Genomic DNA, 12012 nt, shown 5'->3' with positions numbered 1-12012 from the left:
AAAACTCATTGATTTAACAATAGACAACCTACTTTGTTGTCAATTGGCCTGTTTCATTAAACCTAGTTTATCTGTACTACTCTGCAAGTACTTACACATTTAGTCAATATGAAATGTGTTTTATCTGCTAATAATTTGAGTCACTTAAACAAAATATTTTATTTTTATTTACATGATTTTTCACTTGTATTTTCCACTCAGATTTTTCTACTGTTACTCCTTATGTTAGTATTTCTTTTCATTGAATAGTTTCATAATATTTTTAATAAACAGTGATTGCTATTAAATACTCAACATCTCAGATTCACTGCAATCCATTAAAATCTAGAGATACTGGATTTACAGCAAGGCTCCAATGCAGGCTCAAGTGTAAACCCTGAAGTACCACATGTAGAACTAATCAGCCAAAGAGTCAAAGACTCAAAAGTAGTGACCTAGACTAACACTATTTATTCATCAAGGTTTTTCACGCCCCTTGATTTATCTAAGGCTGGAAAAATACTTTATAATTGCTTGTCTCTCAAATCATATCAACATAAATGAACATAGGAGTCCATAACTTTTTGTACACAAATGATATTTTTCTGATTTAGTAAACAGATTTACTCTGAGGGAACACAGAAGCTTTCATAAACTCTAACGCAACAAAATGCAAGAACAAAACTCCTGTGGTCATACCTTACAACTTCTAGCAGCATTACTTCCATCAGTGAGGAAAAACAACTACCTGGGTTATCTTTTACAAATATTTTTTTAAAATCTACCTAAATAATAATAATCATCATAATCTATCACCTTAAAGAATATAAGATATTACTGAAACAGGTTCGTGAGCCGAAGACCACTAGGTTACACCATTAGCAGCATTCTTTTTATCTTCAAAAGCATGGCTCCAGAAATTCATACTTGATAAAAAGTTTAAAGTCCCACTACTAAGCTAAGTATATTATTGCTATTATCATTATGTAACTTAGGAAGATGAAATTTTAAGCTGGGTATCTGAAGCAGTATTAAGTGGGAAAAATCTGCCTAATTAATTTCCGAAACTATCAGCATCACATTTTAATTACTATTGTGGATTTGGATTTCCTTTACTCCAGTGAGATAACGCTAACACCAAAAGAATCAGTTTACCATGTCCATGTGTGTTTATAAAAAATAAGAAAAAAAAGACACCCATGAAATATTCTTAAATCACTCATACCATTTCCTAGACACACTAAAAAGTACTGCAGAGTCTGTGGAAGCAACATCAGAAATTTCATCCTGGATGAACTATCAGCTCCTGAGAACCCTTGAGCTATATTTAAAGCCAGCAGCTCTCACTGATTTGGGTGCTCTGACACCTGAACCTTCACCATCGAAGTCAGCCACCTCCATTCACTACACTTTGTAAGAGAAGATTTTAATGCCAGAGAACAACATTTAAAACAGCCAGTGCATTAACTGGGAGCTGCCTACTCAAGCCTGCCAAGAAACTGTCACAGCAAACAGCATAGGATAAGTCCTGGTACCTGAGCATTAATGGGAACAGGAGCTGACACTCAAGTTTTCCTACTTCCACCTTTGCAGCCTTGCCAAGCAAAAGTATCTTAAGTTATTGATTCCATAAATAATAGAAACCCACTTCTCTCCCTCCTTTCTTTTCCCCAGTGAATATTTATTTCACCAGAGCAAAGCAGCTGCAATACAAACCACATGAATCATGCCCAAGAACTCTGCTAGGGAGTGGGAGATAAATTAAAATGCCATCAAAAGAAAAAATTTACACTTCAGTCTTGTGCATCTGGACTGAATATGCTATTACAAATGCCCTACAGAGAAGAGAGGGCCACTATCACCCTCTTCCTTCCTCCCTATTTATTTGAGGCTAAAAAGTATTTGACCTCCATCAGACCAGCAAGACAGATAGGTCAACAAGTATTTTTCCATTCTGAAATGGATTTAATCATGATACGAAGTCAGCAGTCTGGTCAGAACAGAAACATAACATTAAATAATCTGTGAAAACTCTGGTATCCATATATATATCAAGGCTTCTTCCAAATTTTAAAGTCTGCACCAAATGTAAATTGCACATTTGAGCTTCCCAAATTTCATGTGTGAATCTATTTTCCTAGACTATTTCACTAGAAAGAACAAAAATAATTCCTCCTATCACAAACTCTCAGCACACAAAAATGCTGACTGCTTCAATTACCTACACAGCCACCATAAAGACAAAAGCCAGTTTATGCCCATACTATTTTCCCTATTGAGTTGATCAGGACTGTAAAAAGAGTAAGAGTCACACATTAATATGGAGAGACAAACAAGAAATTCTGCCTGGGCAAAAGCATTTCAATTTAAAAAATAAATTAATAATAAAAAAGGAAACTAAAAAAAGGAAATCTTTTGGCACAAAGCACATATGACTGTCCCCATTATTTGTTGAAATAACCCAGGACTTCCTAGGTAAATGTAGTGTAAGTTTGGTAAGGAAATCAGGATCTGGATGTACAGGCTACATACAGTTAAAACTCTCCTGTACTCAAGATATTACAAAGATTCTCCTCAGACTTAGCATATGATTAATTCATGCACTGATACAGATGATTCCTTATCTTTATCACAGCATACACACATGGCTCACTAGTGTATTAAATTATTCCTGTGCATGACATAGCTATCTTACATAGTCTTAAACAATTAATATTTGTATTGCTTGCAAGAGTTATTATCCTATTATCTTTTTTTTTTACCAACAAGTAACGTAACATACTACAGTGGAGGGTCCATCAATTATTTTTGCTGATGGGCTGCTTTGGGTATAGTTCCACAACATTTAAGTGAGAACCATTCTTACATCTCCTTTCCTTTTCAACTTTTCAAACACCACCTCATCATTTTGTTGAGCCAAGAAGCAAACAGCTAATGAACATGCATTCACTAGTAAGATCCACAGTTTCTATAGCAGCTGGGCTTTCTGATTTCTAACTTTTTGACAAAAATACCACTGCAAATTCAGGTATGATAGTTATACTGAATAATGTATTTTTGATCAAGAGAGTATAACCACAGATTATCACCAACAAAGGGTTTAAGGCATGACTGTGAAAATGCTTTTTCCTACAAATAAATGCCAATATAAATATGACTATCTTCTTTAAAATTTGAGGGTTTAAGTTTTACAATTGTTTCTCCTACACACCCCCACATTATTGCAGGTACTTTTGGTCATCAGGAAGTAAGTCATCATATTAAATTCCCCAACTGGGAGAAGAGTGCCTGTTTGCATAGGATACAGGCTTCACTGAGCAAATTTATAAAATGCTACAAGATGGGACTTGTGGCAGCTGCATGGTTACTTGATAAAAAGAAATAAAGAAAAGTCAGTTAAGAGCTGATCAACTGGTGCAGGACAACCAGTAACAAACCAAATATGAATGTGACTCTACAGAAATACCATTTAAAAGAATAGCTGAATAATAGCTGTGAAGTGGGCTCCTTTCTTACTAGAGAGGCAATATCAGACAGCCATGACACCCTGACACCATGGGAAAGATTACTTCTAATAGCATAAATGATTATGACATTTTACTGAACTGCAATCAAGTATTTAGGTGTGGAAAAGCAGCCAGACCAAGAGAAAACTTTTTAACTCAAAGCTCACAGATGCAGTCCCCAGACATAGAGTGAACTCCAAAAATAAAATTAGCTATATCCTATATCCTGTCTCCATCATTAAGGCACTGGAATTAATGGTAAAAAGTTCACTTAAATCTTCAACACAGGGAAAATTAAATTTTTTTGAGCATGACACAAAAGCCTCAGGAAAAATTATTCTTGAGTATAAACAACCACTTGCAAGATAAACAGCTAGTTTTCTGAAAATTAAGCTCTCAGCAATGTAGGAGTCAGCACAATAACATTGCGATTTGGATTATTTTTTGAAACAGCACAAATTCAGAAGAATAAGCTATCAGATAATATACTTGATCAAACGACTACTTCAGAGGTCTCAAATATTTATGCATTGAGACAAACTGCAGTTTCCATTTTGACAACTGTAAAACAATCATCATCACACTGTGAAACATGCCATAATTTTCAAAAGCTATCTCTTCCTCTGGATTCCATTTAATACACTTATTATTTTGAAAGCTTCAGGGGTTTTGTGGAACAGATTATTTCTATTTCCTATTGCTCATGTACTGGCTAACATATTTATAAAATGTTCAAAGACCTCTAAACAAGAACACAACAATCTGCTTCAACAATTTGAATATGTGGTTGTACAAGCACCAACAAGTATTGTACGTGAATACTTTTCTATTGTGAATGACTAACATGAATGAAAAAAGTTAAATTTTGTTGCTTCAAAGTTCTGGATAAAAATACCCAAGAAATAACTCTTCACTGAAGGCACAGTCCTGCATGGGCTGCTCCATACATAATCAGTCTTGAGACTGTTTGCATGACTCTTACCTGTTCATCAACATAATCATCTATTCTTTTCTGGCATTCAAGCCATGCTTCAGCAACTTGGCCCATTTCCTGCTCCAGCTGATGATACCTTTGTAGCAAGGTACTGTACATATCTTCACTACAGGAATCGTGTGTTGTTCCAAGCCTGAAAGTTCAAACAGCACTTGTTACTGAAGAGACATTTGACTGAAGAAGTTGCTTATTCCAATCTTCTGTAACCAACAATAGCAAGAATGTGGGAAGTGCCACATTGCTAGAGCCTCTTTCCCATGAGCAACCAGATGACAAACCTATTTGTTCAAATTCTGTTGCTTGATATAATTATCCTTCCAAATTCTATGGGCTAAATATACATGTTGACTATCCACTGCAGAGCTACATAACAAAAATAAAGCCAAAAGCTTGTCAAGCAGAACTCTCATGAGCAGTGCTAAAAAGAATACTAGACAAGTTGGAGTTCCAGGTGGGAAATGTGTTGCAGAATGAGGCAAGTGAGATACAAGCAGTTATCTACTATCACTTGAGCAGCATGAAATTCAAAGTATGGGTATGCCAGTCACTGCTGACTGAGTCTGTGAGGAGCACCAGAAATAGGAGACAGACTTACCTCCCTTCCTACAGCTACATCTTTGCACAGCATAATGCTTCTTAAGTTAGTATGTCAACTCCCAATACACTGACTTGACAAATAATAAAATGACAAAATTCTACTCAATAATTTGTTTAAACCACGCTGAATTGCAATGACCTGCCAAGTGACACAAATAAACTGAAGCTTTACAACGTTTTACTACACAGTAATTAAGGAGAAACTGTATCATAATTAATTAGTCACAGAGGTTGTGTAGCAATCAAAGCCAGTACCAAAAAAAACAAAATTCAAGGATCACAAAATGTGATATTTAAGCCCAGCTCCAGCATTACAGGGAGGTTTGTTATAGATTTTCATTGCAATAGGTTGTCAACCCAACCTCAGAACCACATAGTCATGCCTGTCACCTGGCAAAGAACTAACCCCTTAACTTGGCAATTAAGCATAATAAAGAGCTCAGCAAACAGACAACTCAGTAAGCACCAAGTTACAGCTGATAGTGTGAATTTGCCAAAAAATTCAAATTTGTTTTGTTGTTTTTGCCCAGAACCTGCAACACTACCACTTAAGAAGGGTGCACAAGCAACTCTGCACAATAGAACTTGGGATATCTATGGCTGAAGAGTACAAAAACAACTGTCAAGGGATACAGACAGTGCCTTCATGATACAACACTTCATTACTATCAGTGCAAACACTGTCAACTCCTGTCAGTAGACCACAACTTAGTACTTTATTTGGAACCTCTGTTTCTAGTATTATGTAATTATGTGAAAATCAGATCCCTACCATATAAAAATCAGTAATTTGTTCTCATAACTGCTCCTGACTAGTACTATTCTTTCACACAGTAGTAGTACACAAAAGACTTTTTAAAATATGTTCAAGTTAGAAGCAAAATAACTCAATTAAAAAAAAAAATTGTACTAGCAATACAACAGCATTTACACTTCAATTTTTTATTGTGACTCTGAGTAAAGGTAACATGATACTACTAAATACACCTTCACCCCCCAAGACAAGTATAAAGTAACAATTAGTTAACATCTCAGTCCTCTAAACAGAGGTGGAATATGCTCCTTCACTGCAGTAAAAACTAATAAAAAGCAAAACACATAAATAAAATTTAACAAGAATTGCTCACTTTAAAGTAATTGAGACTTCCAAGCCATACCTGTTGACAAACTGGTATGCCTACATATTTTGATCAGGAACACAATATTTTTGGACAGTGGCATTTAATCAAAGCTCTGCAAATATCCTCACCGCTGTCCCATCCTATGCTGGAATAGCAAAGGGAACAGAGAAGTCCCATATATTGGTCACGTCCTTGGTAATCACATCCCAATAAAGCAGTGTGGTGAATTCAGAAGGCATGTCAGAGGCTGCATGTAATCAGAAGCATCTTAACCCAATCAATATTATTTAACCTCTAAGAAACTCTTCATATTGACACCTTCATCAGGAAGCACTACCCACTCATCTTTGAAAGAACTGGATTTCCTCAAACATTCATTATGAAAATACATCCTTAAGAGATGCTGTGTCTGACCTAGAAGCCCTGCTAATTCACTCTTGCTAAGCCATGGACAGCGCTCACAGCTGGTCTGCAGACTGTGCAGCTGAGCTGCCTCTTAAACAAGCCACAGACGCTGCCTATGGAGCCAAACAAGACACAACACAGGAAGACCCTGGTAGTTTACCCCAGCAGATGTTCCCTGTCAGCTGTGGAATACTGATACAGCTGATCTTGTATCAGCTAAGCTAACTCCATCCCCATAAGGCTGCTGTTTAAACCTCCCTATGTGAACACCTTTTCTAGTCTGATAAGCACCCTTGGAACTAACCACAGAACACCAACTGTATATTTTGGAAAAGCCAGAGACATGGAAAAAATTTAGTGATTTAAGCAAAGGATGAAAGAAAGGATGAACATCCAAAATCTAAGCAAAGCTGAGATGTCAAAATGCCATTTCACACTTCTCTTCAGGAAGAGAAAATAATGAGGCCAATGTTCTTTGTAATGAAACTCTTGCAATACTTTCTCTACTGAACATAAGTGATTCTCTGTTCACCAAATATCCAGAGGACTAGGCTGATCCCTGCTTCTCCATGTAAAGCTTCTGTGACAGAACATTTCTCCACTAATTTCCAATGGAAAGCAGAAACATATCCTTCCCAGAGAAATATAATTCTGTCACTTCAAGACACAGAGAACTCAACAATAAAGTCCTGAGAGACCATGAACACAAGCAAAATCTCTGTTTATCAAAGAAAAACAAGACATACACTATATAACCTAGAACTGGGAAGCTTGTGCTGAACCATTCCTGTCAAAAAATGAATCATGTCAACCAAACTAGGCAAAACCATAAGTTCAAGAGTGTTTCTCACAAACTACCTAGAAAACACAAATGCACTGGAGAAGAAAGTCCCGCAGGGAAGAGATTCTGATTTCATCATATTTGGAAGCTTTGAAGGTGGCTGTCACCACAGTGACAGCAGAAACACAACTTATAACAAGTTGTGTTTCAAGTTGCGATCAAGCACAGGAAATGAAAAATGCTTTTGTTAAGAAATAACCATAAAGTTCACTAAGACCATTTTCAGCTCTGCAGATAAAGGCAATATAAATATTTTTAAATAGTCAGGATTGCTGGAGTAAAGAGATAGAGAGAGGCCTTATCAAAAAGCATGGACATGATGAAGGTTAGTCACAGAATAAGAAGCCACAGATCACTGGAAAAAATACACAATCAACATGCTGTTGAACACAGCAACAAAATCAGCTGTTGGGACAGGGGGAGAAAGGCTTTCAATATCAACCCAGGTTAATGTAAACAAATAGAGTAACTTATGAGGGACCTTAGACTTCTTGCTGAGCCTGGCAACAATTCAACTTTTTTGTCTCTTCTTTTTTCCTTTCTATCATCTACTAGCAAAACAAGGACTCAAAAAATTTTTTTTGACTCACTGTGCAGAACATCTCTTGTAACAGAATTAGTCAAACTGCTCTCGTACCATGGAAAATTACCCAAGACAATACCTTTCAAACACAAGTACACAGATCAAAAATGTGTCTTCATCACAAACAACACTGAGAGGTTAACATGAATCACCCAGACTGTATGCATGTTACTTAGGGTAAAGAAAATTCCTATTAATACATCTTCCCTAGAAAACCCAAACACTTTGGCAGCACACAAATTACAAGCAGAGCAGTCTTTCTAAGAACAGATGCAATTTAATGCCTCAGGAGCTTTAAAGCCATGAGATCTACAAGCATACAGCAAGAGGATTTCTCCAGTGAAAAGATGCTTAAAACTCCAAATTCAGTTCTGTGCAACCTGGGAAGTAGAAGGTAATGATGCTTTAATTTGCTTGTAGAGCTGCAGAAACATCAGCAATGCCTGATAACAGTACTTTTCAGTCGTAGCATCTGTATTTACACAGGATGCTGTCATTTTACTGAGTAACCTACAACTAAGCAAACTAGGGCTGTAATTCTTCTGACAAGCAAGTTGTGACAGTAGCCTGCTCAATCAACAACATTCTTTTCAAAAGAGATCCACAAAGATTTTTACCAGTTCAAGTGTAGCAGCCTATTTTTTTTTAATGCTGTGTTTGCAAACATGGGTTTTCATCTCTTCTTGAGCCACAAAACAAAAATTAAACCCTACCTTAGCTGTGACACCAGCGTTGGCAAGCTATTCTGCAGGAGTGGCTCAGAAAATACCAAATTTTCAAACAGATGCTTGTTGTGCAATTCCCAAGTCACCTGAAATTTCTTCAAATGTTCATTTTCCTATAATGATAAAACAACCAGAAATAAACCAGGGTTAAGGAAAAAAACCAAACATCTGCACAAGGCAAGAATTTTTTTAAAGGTCTAATCTCCAACCTACAGGCTGTATGAACCAGCTCAGATCTTATGATGTTTTAAAACCCAAACCCTCAGAATTGAAGCAATTTTAAAGATTTAAATAACCATAGGATAATTTCTTTCAAATTATCATGCATGTAAGAAAAAAAATATTAAAAATATCAGTCTACATTATTCTAAGTTCCCATTCATTTCTGCACCAAAAGATGCATTATGATCTGAACCTGTAATTCTCAGGTTTTCTTGTCAATTGCCTATTTATAATTATTTTTCAGTTTTTTGAACTTATCTAGCATAGGACACATACACAATGTCAACCTATAATCTTTATTCAAAACTGACATAAAATTAAATTACCAGCTTTCCTCAACTACAGCTTAAAGAATGAAGTTCTCTAAACAGACAGACCAACAGCTTACTTCTCTGGTAAGCAGAACATTTTTGTATTTGAGGCTATTTAACCCATAATTGTATGTAATTTCAAGAGCTAAACCTTAAAACTATTATCATTAAAACACAAGAATTCAAAACACGTACAATATACTTTTCAAGGCAGCAAGTTTTCCTACATATAGCCAGCAGTGTGCAGGCTTTCTATACCAGGACTCAACTACACAGCAGAATTAAATGCAAGCATTCCGGCTCTCAGATCAGCAAGTGGGTCTTAAGTACTATAACCCTAAGTATCCAGAAACACCATTATACTCTGGAATTTTCAAGTTTTGTTAATAACAGTGAGTTAAAAAATAAACCAACCAAACATATTTATATCAGACCTGAAGACAAGACTATCAGTATTTAGAAAAACCAATTAAGTTCAAAGTATTATTATGAAGAAGGGTGGGTAGTGGGATTTTTTGAGTTGCAGAAGGCATGAGTACTTTTTCATTTTGAATATTATGTCTTCAAAATATTTTAAATTACTATAAAATGCTAATAATGTTTCAAGGTTCACTGAGGTTGATTTCTTAAGGAATTTCCACATTATGCTGTGAACAAAACAACCAACATTTATCTACAAACTCTTCTGTACCAGTTTGCATAGATTATGGTATTTCTCACAAAGAAACATCAGGAAAGTTTTCTTCTCTGGTCTGTGTACTGGAGGGCCCTTCTGCACTGACCAGAGTCTTTCCAAATTGCTGTCAGTATAATCTGTCATTGCCTGCATTGATGGGGCACAGAGCTTTAGTTCCTGCTATTGAAGCCAGATGGATTCCTTTGACAAGAAGGACAACTATTCATAATTTCATTGAGAAATCTGTTTCTCACAGGTGGAGCTTCAAGGCATTATATACCTTTCTACAGCACACTACATGCAAAGCTTTCATCCTTAAAAGGAAGGCAGTACTGAGTTTAGAAATTGTGGCTGCCTGTTATGTATTTTAGCTGAAAAGATTGCTTCTTCCATAGTGTACTGGTATCTTGAGAGGAAACATCCATGCACACTGAAAAAGCTAGTGACCCTATTACCTGTACTGCAAGCTGTGACACACTACTCCATTTAATAAAAAGGTATTTAATAAATCTAAGAAATGTATGACAAAAGACAGTATCTGACATTCTCACATTTCAGTTCCTCAAGGTCACAGTTTAGTAGAAAGATGTTTTCAGTACTGACTGGGCTGCAGAAGGAAAAAGACACATTTTGTGTTTTCTTATGCTTCATTCTTTAAAAGAGGAGAATAATTTTATTTTAATTTTGTCAGGAAAGGGGTTGACTAGGGAGTTGAAGCATCTTGTGTTTTCTCATGGCTATTATTTCAATCTCCCATACCTACTAGTTTTCATAACTACTAGTTCACAGTAATTGCCAGGAAAAAGGTATGCAATGGTTATTTTCTGATCAGTTGTGTAATTCTGGCATTAATGGGCTCATTACTGGCAGACCCCCTTTGGGAAAGCTGAGGTGCACTGCAAACCATTTGCTTTACAGCTGAGTAAGCTGCAACACAAATCAATCTCAAGAGCAACTCTCTCTCAAGCACCTTGTTAGAGACTTAGTGACTGTTAAAAGCAGCCAATAAACAGGAGATAGCAGTGACCTCACATCTGTATCTAAGCAAATACAGAGCATAGACAACAAAAAAAACCCGTAAGATATGCTCAAGTTTCTTAGAAGAAATATCTTCCTGCTTTGCCAATTTAATTTTATTGACAACCCAACTTCAGTAATGAAACTCTGCTTCCTCTCCACTTTATATCCTTGCCTGGGGCCATCATAGTGTCTGTCCCATATGCTTTTTCCTCTCTTTACCCATCCAGATAGTCACTTTTACCTAACCGGGAATTAAATTCAAATTCCCTATTTTTGCCATCTTTTCTTTTTCTACTTGCACAAAACTTACGCAAGAAAAGGCATGGGCAGGATGATGACATTAACAAAGGATGCACGAGAAAGGATTAATAACAAAACAGGACTAATAACCTTCTAAGACCTTAAACAAATAGAATTATAGAATTTGTTTATGGTATTACTCACCCGATGGACAGTTACTCAAGAAGAAATTTTTAAGGCTACTGCCTATTTTATACCCAAAAATGTAATCCCAAGTCTAACATCACAATCAGTTGACCAAAAAAAGCATTTAAGGTAGAACTTCAGAAATAATAAATTACATAGCAGATTAAGTCTGAGGCAACACAATCTCTTCAAGTAGTCATCCTAGATAGTGAAGGAAAAGTTGAACATGGAAACATTTTAAGTTAGTGCTACACACAGCAGTTGGTGTCACTTAATCATGGTTGTGAAGACACCATTAAAGATTACCAGAGAAGCGTTCTCCACATTAGGATTTGCCTTATTTTGTAAATCTGCTTAAAGATTTGTTTCAAAGTGCCACAAACAACATCCCACCTTTTTCTTTGTGAACAACAACAAAAAAAAATTATCAAGCCGCTGTAAGAGATGCCTACTCCACACTTCTGAATATTTAACTGTACTTTCACAATCTCCCTGTCTCCAAGGTCAAACAAAAAAAAATAACTTTACAATTTACCACCACAGAAAACACCTGAAAGAGCCCAGAAATAACTCTGTCAGCATTAGCCCTGGCAAGCAGGAGCACAA

At 36.2% G+C, this 12012-nt stretch overlaps 1 protein-coding gene across 2 annotated transcripts in view; it reads right to left on the bottom strand.

The window, feature by feature from the left end:
* FAM193A (family with sequence similarity 193 member A) overlaps positions 1-12012 on the bottom strand; it is a 75959-nt gene that overhangs the window by 24965 nt on the left and 38982 nt on the right. For both annotated transcript variants that reach the window (XM_021550753.3, XM_031504589.2), the window contains 2 exons: positions 8740-8864; positions 4468-4612 (listed from right to left, as the gene is read on the bottom strand). In XM_021550753.3, coding sequence (XP_021406428.1) covers positions 4468-4612; positions 8740-8864 — 270 coding nt within the window. The remainder of the gene's footprint in view (positions 1-4467; positions 4613-8739; positions 8865-12012) is intronic.

Source organism: Lonchura striata, chromosome 4, assembly GCF_046129695.1.
Source record: "Lonchura striata isolate bLonStr1 chromosome 4, bLonStr1.mat, whole genome shotgun sequence".
Taxonomy (NCBI): Eukaryota; Metazoa; Chordata; class Aves; order Passeriformes; family Estrildidae; genus Lonchura; species Lonchura striata.
This window is presented reverse-complemented; position numbering and strand designations above follow the sequence as displayed.